The sequence below is a fragment of the Carassius gibelio genome, chromosome A18 (assembly GCF_023724105.1).
Source record: "Carassius gibelio isolate Cgi1373 ecotype wild population from Czech Republic chromosome A18, carGib1.2-hapl.c, whole genome shotgun sequence".
NCBI lineage: Eukaryota > Metazoa > Chordata > Actinopteri > Cypriniformes > Cyprinidae > Carassius > Carassius gibelio.
The window spans coordinates 7333526-7350763 of NC_068388.1; the positions used below are offsets into that span (position 1 = coordinate 7333526).

At 36.6% G+C, this 17238-nt stretch overlaps 2 protein-coding genes and 1 pseudogene across 2 annotated transcripts; 2 read left to right on the forward strand and 1 right to left on the reverse strand.

Annotated features, from left to right (window-relative positions):
* Positions 1-376: 376 nt before the first annotated feature.
* LOC127934365 (uncharacterized) lies at positions 377-3022 on the reverse strand. Its single transcript, XM_052531699.1, has 6 exons — positions 2891-3022; positions 2479-2586; positions 2198-2337; positions 1898-1994; positions 1532-1656; positions 377-1379 (listed from the first exon to the last, which is right to left on the reverse strand). Exons 1-6 carry the CDS (start codon positions 2973-2975, stop codon positions 1203-1205), a joined length of 732 nt encoding a protein of 243 aa, XP_052387659.1. The 5' UTR covers positions 2976-3022; the 3' UTR covers positions 377-1202.
* Positions 3006-6477, forward strand: LOC127934364 (spermatogenesis-associated protein 2-like protein; annotated as a pseudogene).
* Positions 6478-8870: 2393 nt separating this feature from the next.
* On the forward strand, positions 8871-15952 carry LOC127934580 (unconventional prefoldin RPB5 interactor 1-like). The gene is made up of 12 exons (XM_052532059.1): positions 8871-8919; positions 9248-9634; positions 10884-10918; positions 11214-11292; positions 11801-11936; positions 12025-12116; positions 12223-12283; positions 12369-12555; positions 13235-13487; positions 14035-14186; positions 14299-14542; positions 14897-15952. The coding sequence occupies exons 2-12, from the start codon at positions 9536-9538 to the stop codon at positions 15077-15079; spliced, it is 1521 nt and encodes a 506-aa protein (XP_052388019.1). The 5' UTR covers positions 8871-8919; positions 9248-9535; the 3' UTR covers positions 15080-15952.
* Positions 15953-17238: the final 1286 nt, after the last annotated feature.

Consider the following 17238-nt stretch of genomic DNA (forward strand, 5'->3'; position numbering starts at 1 on the left):
ACCTCATGTGCTTCAAAATAGCAGTTTTTGTGTTTGAAGAAAAAAAAATACCCATTTGGAACAACATAAGGGTGAATAAATAATGACAATGTTTTCATTTTGTGGTGAGCTATCCCTTCAAGTATGAGTTTTGTGTTGGAAAATATTGATGAGAAACAATGTCATTTTGGCATTCGAAGTGTACCGTCTCACGAAAAGGGATTTCATTGGTTGCCAAAGTGGATACTTTGTTTTCCGTTGTTTTCAATTACCAAACTATTTTTGAAATAAGAACTTGTTTTTTAATGAAATCCAGGCAACTCCAGTCATATCGCACCCTCAGCTTTGAGGCACATGTCACGTTGGTTACTACTTGAAAGAAATTAGGAGTCTGGGAGATTTTCTCTTTTTTTATTATTTAAATTTTCTCAGACACACAATATAAATGCCCCATTAATTGTTTTCACTCAGACAAATACTAAACTGAGTAACAGAAACTATGTTTTGGTTGAATAAACAGAATGGCACACTTTTTGGTCTGTATTTAAGATATAAAGAGAGAGTATCTAATTTCAAACCTATATGGTTTTCTTTCTTCAAAAAAAAAAAAAAAAAAAAGTTTTCTTTTTTGTTCCACAGAAGAAAGTGTGTCATACAGGTTTGGAACTGACATGAGGATGAAAGTTTTAAGTTGTAAGTTTTGAGTGAACTATCACTTCAAAAAACTGATTCAATGCAAAACTACAGTGACAAACTGACAAAGCCTTCTCACATCCTTTCCCCTTTAATTAGACACTTTACTAAATCCAGTGGCAAATTTAAATCCCTGTCACCAAAGCGTTAATGTATATGTCATGATTACAGCAAACATGGACAACAATGTCCTCCAGTTTGAAGGCCGGCCATTTCTGAACCCCTTGCCCCCTACACACTAATAATGGGAAACATTGGCTAGGAATAATTGGAGCCGTGGAAATAACAGCCAGTTAAGCATTGAGTGAACGAGGGCAGGTCGTTTTCACTCAGCTGCACTCCAAAGCATCTGTACCATTCCATTGGTTATTATATTGATTTGTTTTGAGCACAATGAGTATATCATGGTTATGATTGCACTATGACAAAGCTGGGGTTTGACAGTACAGAAATGTTTGGTTGACATTAAATACAATACATGCATACAAACAGGATAAAGTGAATACAGAGGAAAATCCGATGGGCCTTGCTTACAGACTGCCCTCCAAGATCACAGTTTTTAGATCGGCAGGACAGCTCACAGGGAAGATGGTGTGGGACGTGTTGCGGCGCTCCACCAGCGTAGCCACGGCCTCCCCTAAATCCAAGTGGTTCATGTACCCGGGGGCCATTCGGTCTGGAACCGCCACACCTGTATTGATTTTCACCTGTTGGAAGATTATTAAGACAGGCATCATAGATGAAGAAATATGAGGAAATTCTTTCATGACATTCAATTAAGCACATCTACAGCGAGTCTACATGTCATGGCCGGAATATATCCCCATGTCGTTGTGCTTAGGAGAGTTTGATGAGACACCTGGTTGACTTTGCATGGCACCTCTGGGTACTCTTCACGCAGGACCTGACAGAACGACAGGGCACTGGCTGCCCCTACAGTCAGGAACCCTGTGCCCGGCATGAGCACTTTCTCTCCAGCACCTCCTGGATAACACAGAATGCATCTGAATAATCGGGGGAATAATTGACTTTTTGTTGCATCATTCGCCTGATAATGGTTAGTGGATTGAGAACATTTGCTGGCCATGGAATTATATTTCAATTAAATGTTTTTGCCATCAAGAAAATACATTTGTGTGTCTTTTAATATAGAACAGTCTTTTTAAAATTAACTAGTAAACTCACAATTATTTTAATATGTTTTGGAGGACAAATAATGACGTACCTGTGATAAACGTGTAGGTGGAGTTAGCATCATCTCTCACCAGGGGAAAGAACGCCTTCCAAGACACAAAGGTGCTGAAAAGCAGAGTCTCAATAACCTGTTGATCAGAGAGGAAAGAGTTTTGAGCAATCAAATGGGGGTGAATTGATTGTGAAGATGCAGACCTAAGGATAAAAGTTTGGTTTGAAAGCAAAGCGTGGATGGTGAAATGTTGTCATATAAACAATCACTGAAAGGATTGTGTTTAATAAGTATTTATTTAATATAGAGGGGCTGCAAGGGTAAATGTTCCTCTCTTACCCAGTGCAGTTCTTTGAGGGTTTGAGTGTGTGGTGGACCTCCCTGCCACCAGCTGAAGCCCAGAGAGGACACCACATCTGTGATGTTTCCCACTGACTTAAGCAAGGCCTGTTTGACCTCCTCCGCTCCTTCTTCTGAGCCTGATAGATAAGGAGAGTAACAGTCACCAACAATCAGAAATCAATGAGACCTTAAAATGTCTAGAATTGCAAAGATAACACACGCACACACACACACACACACACAAAATGTTAAAAACTGCAAAAGAAGAAGATACTTACCGACATTCCCCACTAAAGTGGTCAGGTTACTTTTTGTGCTAGGTGAAACAAACCCCTTAAGTTTCTCCAACTTGCTGCTGTCTCTGGAGATCACAGCAACCTTGAAACCTAAATGTGTGTTTGCATAGTTACACATACAATGCTTTAAAAAAAAAAAACATAAAAAATAATAATTAATTAATGCAAAGACATTTCTTTTTATCATTTAATGTAAAATAAAGGAAAGGGTTGAATCAATTTAGAATTAAATTACGGAATCAGAATTAAACCTAAAAAACATCTTCATAACTGTACTGATAATACTAATACTAATAATAGTTACTGCTGCTATAAATATAATTACATATAATGTTTAATATATTTACATATTTTACTATTATATATTAAGTGTAAATGCTTAATATGCTCTTACCCTTGTCCAGGAGAGCTTTCACTATCCCGGAGCCGACAGTTCCTGCTCCACCGAGGGCTAAAACCATCCTGTCCCCGTTTGACATCGTGCACACAACCGCTGCAGCAGTGCAGACGTCCGAGATATTTAATGGGTTTCATTTCTCCTGCTGCTCAGGATCTTTAAATCGAACCGCAGCGAGATACCACGCCCCTTTCAGAATGACACGCCCATCTAATTATGCATTCTTTTATGCTTTATCACAATTAAATTACAGTTTCAAATAAACTTTTTTCAGGAAAATTATTAATGTTGCGACTGAAAATAACATATTATAATGTTGTGAATTACAATAATATCATCATGTCAGTAGAAATGGTTGTAACAATAAAGTTTGATACGGACTGATATTACCAAGTTTCTTTCATATATTATAGCGCCCTCTTGTGAACTACCACTGGTAGATACTCTAAGTTGAATAATCATTGCAAGTTGCACATTAAGAGTTGTATAAACTGCGAATAAAATATATATTATTTTAGCTATGTTTTAAACTTGGAATAATTAAGGAACAGGGATCTCAATATTGATATGGAATACTTATCATATGTGTTAAAACGCTAAATTACACAGTTTTTGGTATATACTTTTTAGTCTATTTATTTTTTTAAACTTATATTTACTAATTTAATTGTATTTACTTGTTTAGTTTGTAAGGTTTGCCGTCACTGCAACCCTAAAAATCTTCATGCGAGCCCAATACGGAAGTGATGTCAAAAAAGTTTATCCACTGGGAAACAGCGACGCTCTTCAAAGCCGTTTGTGTTCGATGTTGAATGTCGATCAGGTAATGAATTTAGTTTAATCGATTCGTTAATGTAAACGCCGTTAGTCGTGTGTCAAGAGCTTTGTTGATTTTAATTTAATGAGTCAGTTAAAAATAGCAGTAGCTGTGGTTATAGTTGGGAAATGCAAGATACTAAATCTTTAAACATTTTGCGTAGTGTATGCTATTTATTGTTCAACAACGTGCTTTACATTAAATATACTTTTAAAAATCATAATTTAATTAATTGTGTAAAACGGTGGTTGATGGAACTGTGCTTTCGATCTTTACTTTCACTTTAGTCTGTTTTTCCGTAGTAGTATTATAGATGTTTTTTAATATTTGGGTTCCACATATATTCAATCACTTGACAGATTTAATTGAACTGAATTGAAATGCTATCTTTAGTTTAAGTTGTCTTCACCCGACTGTGTTGATGACGTCATGCAAAATAGAAACTTGCTATATTGTTTCTGTGCATCTGTTGTGATTATTATGTTTAATTATGATATTATTGTTAAAAATAAATAAACTTTTAAATAAACAATTTTCTTTCTTCTAGGATGAATTCTGCTTATAAAAAGACAGAAGATGGCCACATTAATAGGTATCGGACTAACTTGGAGAGACAAATTGATAAGGGTGATCGAGGTTTGGTGTGCAGGAATGAGCAACTTTGTAAGGAAGTCAAGATGCTTCTTCACAATGGCAATTCCCAGAAGATTCATCACCTACATGGATTAGATTCACTGGCAGTGATGGAAAAATCTCTCAATGCATTTCCCTCTAAAACTGGCCAAATGGGGCTTGAGAAACTTTCCAATGCCTTTGAAGTGTTGGAGCTCGCTGCATTGAACCTCTACGTCTACCCCTGGAGGAGAGAGTACAGACTGGTGAAGGTATGTGGAAATACTGGTGCTCCACCTATAGAGGTAGACTTTTAACAGTCTCAATGACATTTTCTTTGTTTTCACTACCTTAAAATAGTCTCTTTCTTCTCACCAGATGTTTTCAGGCGTCTTTACTTATTCGATCAAACCTGCACTAACCCTTCAGCAGGCTAAGGAGCTGTTTGGTTTGCTTGGATACCAGGCCTCAAGTCCCAATGAAGAAGAGGAGTTGGCGCTGAACTCCAAACTAGTTCCTACTGATTTCTTACTTGGCTTTGCATGTGGCTTCTTCACTGCCCGGATGGAGTGCCAGCTGCTACTTTCGGCCTTGGACTCGGTGGACAGAGATGTGGAGTGGGTTCTACAGTTAGTTAAAGAGAGGCAAGCGGGCCACAGTCTTCAGGTAGCACTAGAGAACACCAAGAAAAAGAGAGATGCTGCTAATGTTTTAGATGCCATCCTGACAGCTGGCATTGACACTGAGCTGGATCTGTACACAGAGCAGACAGATGCTTCTCAAGTGACATCTGCATCTTGTTCACCACCTTACTCTTCTTATATGCAACCCAAAGAGCTTTTACACAAAGAGGTCTCACAGTCAAACAGTGGGAATAATGAGGATGCAAGGCAGGAAGGACCGCTCAAAAGTCCAGGTCTGATGGAAAGCTTTGCTGAAGGTGATGCCCAGAGACAAGCAGCAGCAAAAGTGATATGCAGCTGTACAAAGCAAGGCTTTTTATATATATACCAATGTGAGACATGCAAAGGCGTGCACAGTTCAGTTTGTGACTATTATAAGGAGTGCGGAAAAAAAGGGCATAATTTAGCTCTGTGCCAATTTAATACTGAAGACCTTTATTCCGCACAAAACCAGCTCATAATGACCAAGGAAAGATCGAAAGATTCACTCAAGACACATTTTTGTATGATGAATTCTTCTTCTGAATCATTTGTGGCGTGCAATGACTGTCAGTTGATCCATGAACACAACTGTAAAGAACGCAGATGTAATCACTATATGCAGTCTACGGGGACAGTGCAGCCCCCTCGAGGAGAAAGAGTGAGTGTTCGAAAGAGAAACAAATGTCTTTCTTCTGCACATAATATGCAGTACCCCCAGGAAACGGGGGATTCAGAAACACCTAATGCACCAATACCATATCACCGTGATTGCTTTGAAAGCTAACCAAACATTTCCTGACATTGTATGCTTCACTTGTGAAGTCTTTCATTTCATTGGGTGTCCTGATCTACCACATTGCTCTCAAAAACACAAAATACATCATGTCAGAACACATTGCATCAAATGCCTCAGTTCTGAACTTAGCACCTTATGCAGGTACTGTGGGGCTGTGTATTGCCGTCCATGTTGCTATAAAAATACCTTCTTATGCAAGTGTGGAAAGCCTTTTAGCTCTTCCTCTATTTGAAGAGAGAACTGTGTCAGTGTTGACCATGTCTGGTCGAATACACTGTTTTTAATCTGTTCATTCCACAATGAATCTGAAATTCTGGGAGATGGAAACATGCAATCTGTTAGGCTTTTGATTTTTGATATCAGTGGTGTCTTTATGTGATGATAAGAGCCATATATTGAAGGAAAGTTAATAAGTTCACTTTAGAGTTACCTATCTCTTACTAATGTCACACAGTAACATGGCTTGTAACTGTCTATTGGTGAGATTGTGTGATGGCCAGGCCAATATTTGATCATTGTAATGTATTCAGTAACTGGTTCAACACAATTTGATGGTTGAAAATGATGGTTTGGGGTCTTAGCTAGTGATCTAACCAATCACTACGATGCTTAGAGAGATATACTGCCATATAATTATTAAATGTAACACACATGTGATGAGATGTGATGGTTTATTGGAATTAATATAAAAATAAAGGGACTGAGAGAATTCTGCTTTTGCTTTTATTTAAAGGGGGGGTGAAATGCTATTTCATGCATACTGAGTTTTTTACACTGTTAAAGAGTTGGATTCCCATGCTAAACATGGACAAAGTTTCAAAAATTAAGTTCTACGTTTGAAGGAGTATTTTTGTTCCAAAGAACCTCTTCCGGTTTGTCACAAGTTTCTGAAAGTTTTTTTCGAGTATGGGTCTGTGTGAAGTTAAATGGAGCGGAATTTCCTTATATGGGTCCTAAGGGACTTCTGCCGGAAGAGCGCGCGCTCCCGTATAGCAGCGCACTGAGAGCACAACAGACATTCACTGATCAGAGTGAGAGCGTCGCGAAAATCACAAAAGAAGTGTGTTTTTGGTTGCCAGGGCAAGACAACCCTGCACAGATTACCAAAAGAGAAACAGCATTAAGGGACCAGTGGATGGAGTTTATTTTTACAGAGCATCAACGGAGTTGTGCAAGTGTTTGTGTTTGTTCCCTGCATTTCGAAGATGCTTGTTTTACAACAAGGTCCAGTTTGACGCAGGATTTGCATATCGTTTATTTCTTAAGGATAATGCAGTACCAATGAAAAAGAGTCACGATCGTGTGTTGGAACCGCATGCGGTGAGTAAAACTGCTTCAAATATCTCTGTGTTGTTAACTCAGCTGTCAGCGCGTAAGCACATCAAGTAAACAACATGCGATGTTGTCATCAAACTGCACTTTCCACATGTACACCTTAAAAAAAAAAAGAAAAAAAAGACGACATAAAGTGGAACTTAGTCATTTTCCAAAACCGCTAAGCAAATATATAGAGTTTCAGTACATACCACATAGAGACGCCTTTGCTGATGCTGCTCTTGTTAAATTTCAGCCTCTGGATCTGTGTCACAGCTTCCAAACGCTCTCAACGCAAAAGCTTACTGGCGCTCGTGATTCTTTAGCTCCGCCCACACGTCACGCCTCCAGCCGGTCGTGTTTTTCCGGGAAAAATCGGTACAGACTATCTTTCTCTTATAAATATAATAAAAATAAAGATTTTTTGGAGTTATGAAGGATGCAGTACTACTCTATAGTTACTCAAGATTAACAGGATAATGAGTGAAAACGATTATTTCACCCCCCCCCCCCCCCCTTTAAAAGATAAAAAAAGGTCTTACTCTTGGAGATAAAGGTGTTGTAATCTCCATTTAGTTGTATACCATCTGTATAGCCAAAGTGGAAACTAGCTTGATTGTAAATGTTCAATGTGAACAAATATTTCTGGGTTTGAAATGTGATCAAATTGAGCTTGCAAGCAATTGAATTGTCCTCCAGCATTTGCTTTGGATAGTCCAAGGGCTGCTAATATTTGTAGAGGAACACAAATCTGGGGTGCACTCATGACCTTGACCAGGGTCTTTATGACTTTCTGGACTTCTGGCCCCTGAATGGCTCCGGGTTCCACAGCCGCAGCATGTTAATGTAACACAGGATCTCCAACCTGACACACATGATTGTATGGAGGAGATGGTAAACCAAGTGCATCTTGATATTGGTAGAATGAGTATGGGGGGATGTGGTACAAGTGAATGGAGACCAGGGCAAAAGAATCCTAACTGGTTTTGAAAGTATATTTGTCTGACTTTTTAAGACACAATGTGAAAATGCCCTGCAGTGTCTGAACATGACTGACTGAAAACCTTCTCTCTTGTTACCTGGACACACACACACACACACACACACAAAAGAAATAAATCTTTATGTCAACAAATACAAAATAATTATTAATGCAATAAACGTGCATACCAACTAGTGAATAAATCAAGCTTATTAAGCCTATTATTAAGCTTATTAAGCTGAATGCACATTTAAATTTACATAACCACGGATAAATTAAAAAGTAGCTGTATTAAGCTGAATGAGTGAAATACATGTGAGATCTATATATTTATTTAATATGAACAATTTTGTAATGATATGACAAAACAATGATTTTTAACAAGCAAAGGATTCAGTCACTTTTATGAGCAAGTGTCAGCAATCACCAGCACTCTAATAATTCCTTATGGTAATAAATAATTAGAATTTCAGGCGCAAATTTCTTTAAGCAATTAGAAACATTTAAATGTGAAGACTGAGCATAGACAGGAGAGACAATTCCGGAAAACGTTACTGATACCGACGACAATTTGTCTTCTCTTCAAAATACAAGTTTCTGTGTGAAAATAAAATTGTGGATTTATGGAATTATAATGTAATATGTATTATATAATAATATTTAATATAATACATATATAATAACATAATATATATATAATATGTTGTTAATATATAGAATAACAACACTGGCAAGAAATTTGAATTTAAGTCTTTTATTTTAGTTACAACGTTTTCAACTTCCTGTTTCGTCCTGATTCAAAAGGTCACGTGACATAGTCAGCGTGGGGATTGTTTACAGGTACGTTAAAAGGACGCTCCTCAACGATTCACATTTTCGATCAAACATATCTTGCCATTTACTCAACCTTTTATGAATAATTTATGAAAAAAATAGATGTATTCTAATTAATTACTTATGCTGCATTATGGCCATTTTATAGTGAGTAGTATAAAGTAGACGTTTATCGTATATATGCAATTTAATGCTTATAATTGTTTTTAGTCTATGTAACGTTTTAGTTTAAGAAATGTATATTATCTTAACATCTGTAATTGTTGATCAGTAATGAAAGTGAAATTAAATCAGAGAAGTAAGTGGTCACGTGTTTGCGTCGTTGTATTTCCAGAGTACGTGCTACATCCGTGAACAGATGAACATGGCGCAGGGGAAACAGGCCGTCGGTGGACTGTAAACAAGAGGAAATTTTGGGATAAGGCTGGCATCGTACCATGCACGTGTGAAATGGTCTCAAAGTCGATATACTGGACCACTTGTTCTGCTTCATTGATGATTACGAGGCGACAGATTGAGTGCAACACATCCAATTGCATTCATAAACATTTCTATAGGACTTCAAACCCCTGAGCATCCAGTGTTTTGGATATTTAAACAACAAATCCTTGTTTTATTGTGGATGGCATACTTGCATGACCAAATGGCTGCAATTGGAAAAGTCAAACGGAGTAAAGATCTTCCTCAAGGCGTCGAGAGGTTGAAAGAGGAGCACAGAAAGGTCAGGAGTAACGTTAATGTTTCCTTCAAAAACCTCCAATGCATTCCTGCAGATATTAAATGTTGATGTCCATGCACGTGATTTATTAGCAGCATCGATTCATTTGTCATATATTTTATGTTGTTTGCGGTATTACGCGTTTCGTTCTCTGGAAAGTTCTTTGTGTATCACGTGTTGCCTTTGGCTAACGTTAGCTAATTGCAAATAGATATTTTGCTTCGGTGCATGTGTGTTTCTGATACTTTGCAATAAAAAGCATGTGCATATTCATATGCAATGTATCTCAGCATTGTCAACATTTAATTATTTGTGTATAGTAGTTAGCAAACAATCTTTATTCTAACACATGTGGTCCACGTTGCCAAAGCGCTTACTGTACTGTTACAGTAGGAAGAATACATGCTGTGAAATGACTCTGTGTGAAGGTAAGGGTTAACTGACCTATTTATATTTGAATGGTATTTTTAGTGACGTGATTAGTTGGAAGGCAAAGAAACGGTTTGTTTACCTATGTATTGACATTGGAGGATAAACCTTAGCTGGCCTGATATGAAAGCTACTAGTGCTTCCTTTACAGTCAGCAAATCTGGTGAATTTTCCTTTAGAAGATCTGGAAACTTCTGTGTTGGACTACACTAAGTGACATGTCTTTTTAAAAGAGAAAATAAGAAAAACAAAACACATAATGCATGCTGTTAGACATGCTTTATATTATTTTATTGGTGGGCGAATCTCTTTAAAGACAAACCTCCGTCATGTTGAACACCAATATGAAAGACAACAATTGAAAAGTAGAAAACAATCTAACTTTTAAATGATATTTAGTATTACTTTATTTTCATGACATTCAACCACATTAACCTTGAAATGTTAATTGTCCTAATGCTAAAAGAGTCTCATTATTATTATTACTCTAATATACATAAAAACATGTTTATGTATGAGTCTACAGATTTATTTTTTTTACATTGCCATAAATACACAGGTTTGCGCTTGCTCTCTCTCCATAAACATGCGTTACAGGATACCTTCTCTCTACATCTTATTAGAAATTTACAGGACTGTCATTCTGTCTCTCTCTCTCTCTATCTATATATATATATATATATATATATATATATATATATATGACCAATTCACATTACCAGAATAATACAGTCCTTTAGCAGTGATTTGTCACTGGTTGTCTGTGGCATTTTAGGAATCTCAGCGATAATGAAACGACAAATTGTCTCTGTTTCCACAACAGGTGGTGAAAGATTGCACAAGTCAAATTGAGCACTGGTGAGTGTCCTCCTGCAATTTAACAGCTCTCTGACATGCATAACATTATTATCGTTCATTGTTGCATGATAGCTTGTCATTGGTTGTTGAATGTTTAAATTTGGAATGAAAATGCTATTTATACTATGACTCACTATAAAGATGTAGATGGTTATGACAAGATTTGACAGGCTTTTGATCTATTCCTTTTAATTATTTTAAAAAGACTTTCAGTAGGTAGGACGAAAATAGAGCTTGTGTGTCAACAAACTAACAATTTCCTTTTAGAAGATTCATTTTTGTCTTTGACTGACAGGAGTAAAGTTGAAAAAGACTATGAATCTCTTCAAGACCGCCTCAGGACTTTGCCTGACAAGTTGTCTTATGATATTATGGTATGGTGTCACTTTTCAATTACTGACGCACCCAAATTAATCTTCACACGTAGATACACAAACATTTTTCTTTGCCTGAGCAAACAAAATATTAAGTTATCATCAGAGTATTATTCACGCAGGTTTAGCCTGTTTTAAGACCTGTTTACACGAAGTATGATAACTATAACCATAAAGTTTTAATAATTTTTTATTCTATGAGAATAGTAAAGTTCACAGTTCACACCCTAACTATAACAATAGTGGCATAGAATAACAATATCGTTGGAATCACAGTTTGTTTCTAGATGATGAATGATAAAAACATTAACAGTCAATTAGAGCTCGACCATTTAAAGTGACAGGCAACTTAATTTCAGTGCATGTTTATAATCGCAGAAACTTATGTGTGTTGCTGTGGTAGATGTGTAGTTATCATGATAGTTATCATTCTTGAAGTGAACAGGTCTGTCTCTATTTCTTTAAGGCCTGGTTTTGCTCATTAATGGATGTTTTTTCAACTTGATAGGTACCATTTGGTCCCTTGGCTTTCATGCCTGGAAAGCTAGTTCACACTAATGAGTTAACGGTGCTCCTTGGGGATAACTGGTTTGCAAAGTGTTCTGCCAAACAAGCCGACACTCTTGTGGAACACAGAAAGAAACGTGAGTTTGTTTCTATTCCATTCATATTTTCCATTGACCAGTTTGGAAAAATCCATACAGCTTGACCTGATATGTGTTATTTTTCCAGATGTCAAGAATGCGCTTGATGACTTGCAGAAAGTGGTGAAGAACTTTCAGAAAAGGGCCGACTTTACAGACGATCTTAAAAAATTGACTGGTGTAAGTGTCCTTAGCATGACCTCATTACATGGAAACCTAATACTGATGTTTTCTTCCCTGGAAGAAACAATCATGTCTGCTCTATTTTTTATTTTTATTTAAACAGGATACTGAAGATTTTCTAGACATTAGAGAGGAGGTAATAAATGAGGAGGAATTTACCAAAGGTAATTCTAGTTTTTCAGGTTAGCTTTTGCGTTATCAGGTTGTTTTATCTTCTGTTGATCATTTACTCACTATCTGCTTCCACAGGAAAACATCGTCTGGCTCACAAACCCAATTCTAAACCTAAGCAGGAGTATTTATTGGAGCTGGAAGAGGACAAGGAGAAGAAAGAAGGCGATGAGGAGAGAACGACAGGGCTGCTGTCAGAAGAGGAGCTGTGGGCCCGACTTGATGAACTAGAACGTGAGGAGGAACTTCAAGATGAGAGATACCGGTAAAATATTGAATTTCCACTAAAAATATCAAGCAGCACAACTGTTTTCAACATAAGAAATGTACCTTGAGCACCAATACAACATATTAGTGATTTCTAAAGGACAATGTGACACTGAAGACTGGAGTAATGGTTGCTAAAAATTCAACTTTACATCACAGGAATAAATTACATTTTAAAATGGTAACAATTTAGTAAAGGGACCCGTTAACTGCTATTAACTAGTTGATTATTAACATGCTTGTTATTAACATATTGGCTGTTTATTAGTTCTTATAAAGCACAAACAACAAAAAGTTGTATCAACCCCAAACTTTTGAACAGCAGTGTATAAGTGAGCAAATGATACTAGCTAATAATTGTTTCCTATGGGACACAAGGTGGTGTTTCTCCAGTGTAAAGTATCGGTGCATAGCATTAAAATGCAAATCAACCCCAGATATCCCAATGAAATTTTTAAAAGAAAAATCCCAGTCGTCTTATCTGGTAATCACAAACTTTACGGAAAAGTCATGGGAAATGTATTGATCTAAAAGTGTAGAAACCCTGTTTATCATACCACATATGAATACATCTCTAGGTAAACTGAAAGTGCAATACACGGAAAAAGTAGCTGTTGCACAAACTTTTTAATAGTGTGCTTATAGATTTGTTCTATTTTTTCCTCCTGTTATACTAGATTGGACAGCACAGACACTAATGGAGAAGACACCACTTCCTCCTCAGAGGAAGAGAAGGAAGCAGAAGGTGGCAGCGGTGTCCAGGTTAATGGCCATCAGAAGGAAAATGGCTGGGTACCGTCATCTATCACAAGTCAGATGAACGGCACTAATGGCTCACACCCTGAGGATGAGGAGGAGGAAGATTTTGATGAGGAAGCAGGCAGTGGTCTTCCAACTATCTATTTTTCTCATACTGCGGAATTCAAAAAGGTTAGTACAGCACTACATAAACCCCTTTTAGATAGTCCTACATAAGATAAATGCTGCTCTTCTGAAATAATAAGACATGCTTCTTGAGCAGCATCTGAAGAACCATATGAAGACTGGAGTAATGATTCTGAAAATTCAGTCTTGTTATTACAGGAATAAATTACATTTTAAAATATATAAAAACAGAACAGAATTATTTAAAATTGTAATGATATTTCACATTTTACTGTTTTTTATGGTATTGTTGGTCTTGGTACATCTTAGAAGCTTCTTTCAAAAACATATTAAAAAAAAAAAGAATAAAAAAAGTATATATATATATATATATATATATATATATATATATATATATATAATACACACTTTTTTTTTTCTTTTTTTGTGGAAACACACAGTGAAAATAAAATCTTACCAACCCAAACTTTTGAACAGTAGTGTATATCAACTTTTTTTTTTTTTTTTGCATTGAATTATTTTCTTCTGTGTGTGTTAAAAAGAAAAAGTTTGGCATAATTCTTTCTTTCCATTTTCTCTTTTCCCTGTGAAGGTCAGGATTAATACAGGAAAGAACACCACTCTGAAATTCAGCGAAAGAAATGAACAAAAGGCACAAGCCAAGCGAAAAAAGAAAAGTGGCAAAAGTAACGGCCATTCTCCTCATGAAGGTTACAAGATCACAAGCCCAACAGACATTTATAGGTAACAGCCTAATGGGAAACATCATTCGTCTATATTTCTTGATGTATTACACTGCTTGTTGGGTTTTTTTTTTTTTTAGCGCTCCAGTTTCAACACAAGTTTTTGTTTGTAGGGTGTTTGTTGATTTGGTGAATGGAGAGCCGGTACCACGCAAGTCCATTTTGAAGTCCCGCAGCCGTGAGAACAGTGTGTGTAGTGACACCAGCGAGAGCAGCACAGCTGACTTCGAAGAGCGCCGTGCTGCTTTTGGACGCTCGTGGAGCCATGATGACGCCACACACAGTGATACCAGCGATGGCATTACAGAGGAGGAAAGCCCCACCGGAACGAGCCCCCGCACTAACGGACGCTTTGAGGTACAGAAGACTTATTTCTGCATGAAATAGAAATTCACCCAATCTTAATTCTAATTGGATGTTATTGATCTTATGGTCATTTATTTATTAACTGTAGTGGAATGTGGTTTTAAAACCCACCCAAAATACTGTAGCAACACCATAGAAATGCCCTAGAAACTACACAGAATAGACTGGAAGCCTCAGCAGGTTTCACATGGAAAAGCAGCAGTCAAATTTCCTTCATAAAATCTTGACAAAATATTTTTATTTCCTTACCAGTCCAGAATTGATATTAAATGCATTGTTATTTTTATTTGTCTTGCTCAGAAACAATACTCTCACTAAATGTTTAAATTTCTTCTTGTGTTTTAGGCTTTTACAGGCACAGTGATTGAAAAGGATCCCCTGCCTTGCTCCATCCCACACCTGACCATCGTCCCTCCTGCCTTACCCACAATCCCCGAGAGAAAGCTGGAGGAGGTGGGCCCCGAAGCTCCTCAGGAGCCACCCAAGAGGATGTCCAAGTTTAAAGCTACACGGTTGCATCAGACATGAGTTCATCTCATCAACACACAACTTTTAAATTCGGTTTTGTACAAACTAAACTCTCATAGTCATACTTTCCCACTATCTGCCCTCTTTTTCTGTCCTCCACACTACTCGTATACTGTCATCAATTATTTTTATCTTTTTTTGGTTGCATGCACCCTGGACATTTTATTTGCTCTATAAGAGTAATTAAAAGAGATTACAAATTATTTCCCTGCAGTTTGCTTTTTTAAATGCCAGATGGTTTATTTAAAAGAATAGTTCACCAGAAAATCAAAACTGTCCTCATTTACTCACCTTTTTTCTTTCCTGTTTTTCTTCTGTGGAACACAAAGGAAGTTATTTTGAAGGAAGTTGGAAATCGTTGTTTCACAGAAGAATCGATCTTCATGAGATTAAGTGAGGACAGAATTTTTTTTTTTTTTTTTTTTTTGTGAACAATCTCTTTACATTATGAAGAAGCTGCACATTTAGGTATCTTTTGTGTGTATTTGTTTCAATTAATAATTATTAAAAATAAAATGAAAAAAAAATGCTAAAATGTTTTCAAGACAAACAAAATAGTAGTTTTAGTGACATCATGACTGATGACATCATTGTCATTGTTGTGATGTGGTCTATGATCTGGATGTTTTTGGAAAATGCTTTTATCAAAGTTAATTCTCATTTTGTTAATTCGTGACATTTATGTGCAACTTTGACATATGTTGGCCATGGAATAGCTGCCAGTTTCTGTCACCATTAAAAAAAAATTTCTCTCATCTCGTTTTGTATCTTGTTTACAGAGTTTTGGCTTTGTACATCAGCTTTCTTGTGACTGCTGGAAAAATGCTGAAATGTTGAACTGAAAAGGAAAAAAATAAAATGATTTTGACTGTACTGGTGTTTTAACTGTTCAGTAGGACATGGTTTGTTTGGTGTCGGTTCTACACAGGATGTTAATTTGTGCTTTAACTTCTGTTCATGAAACGAGTCGCGGTTCTGTTGATGACGCAACTCGTTTGTCATTGTGGTGTTGTTCAGTCAGAACCATTAGAGGGCGATAAAGCCTTTTACTTTATTATCTTTACAACTCAAAGCCAAAACAAGCTGCTGCCTATGGAAAGGGGAAAAAACTATAGAATTTTAGCAGCTGAATCTAGCCCTCCAAACATGAAGTAAATGTTACCATCAATTTTTTTTTAATGCTTGTCAGATTAGGTGTTTTTACATAAGCATTCTTTTTAAATGTTATGAAACTTAATAAAATAGAGTTTTAAAATATTTAGAATTAAATAATTCAATAAATTATTATGAATAAGCTTTGGGCCAACATATATATGGCAGTGTGACTTCAAGTTACTAACTTAATCGAAGGTAATTTCTACATTTGAATTCAACAAAAGTAGTTCAGCCCTCTTGAAAACAAATGTGTCCGAATAATCCAAAAACAAGATGACCCAAGAGTGCTCCATTATTACTTATGGCATTTAACGGCAAGGATGGAGTATTTCGGAGGAGGACATTTTCATACTTTTTTCCATCAGTGCCTTTGTTTGCACCGGTATCAGTCACTTTTTGACTGCAGACTTATCCATCAGCACATTGACATTTGGATGTGGACAGGTCCTGAGTCAGCAGCTGGGCTGAACACAACAGTTCATTTCTGTCTAAAAAGACTGAATGATCAACTAGAATCAATTTTTATTCAAGCACTTCGTGGTTAAAATGACTTAGAGTTGATTTTTTTATATCATTTAGCAGGTTTATTGTGAAAAAATAGAAGTCATTGGTATATTGCTTGTCATTGGTAATTTTTAACAACCTCTGTTCACGGTTGTTCACATCCATTTTACTGAAAAGACAAACATGAACTTTCAACTAAATGTCTCTCATTTTGTGAAGAAATACAGTAAAACAAGTGAGTAAATGATGACAAAATGTTCATTTTTGAAAGAACTGTCACTTTAATTCTCACTCGTGAGTCAGTGCTTTCAGATTATTTTCTGTGTCAGTAAATAATAAATCTAGAGGCACTGTGGTGCCTTCTATTTTATTCCACTGTCTCAACAGCTTTGGGCATCTGTGTTACTGAAACTGTCACTGATAAGGATCGCACTAATAATGGCTTCTGGGCCCATGAGCTGTATAATGTCCTACTGGTCTCTCATGCTGATCCATCGTTT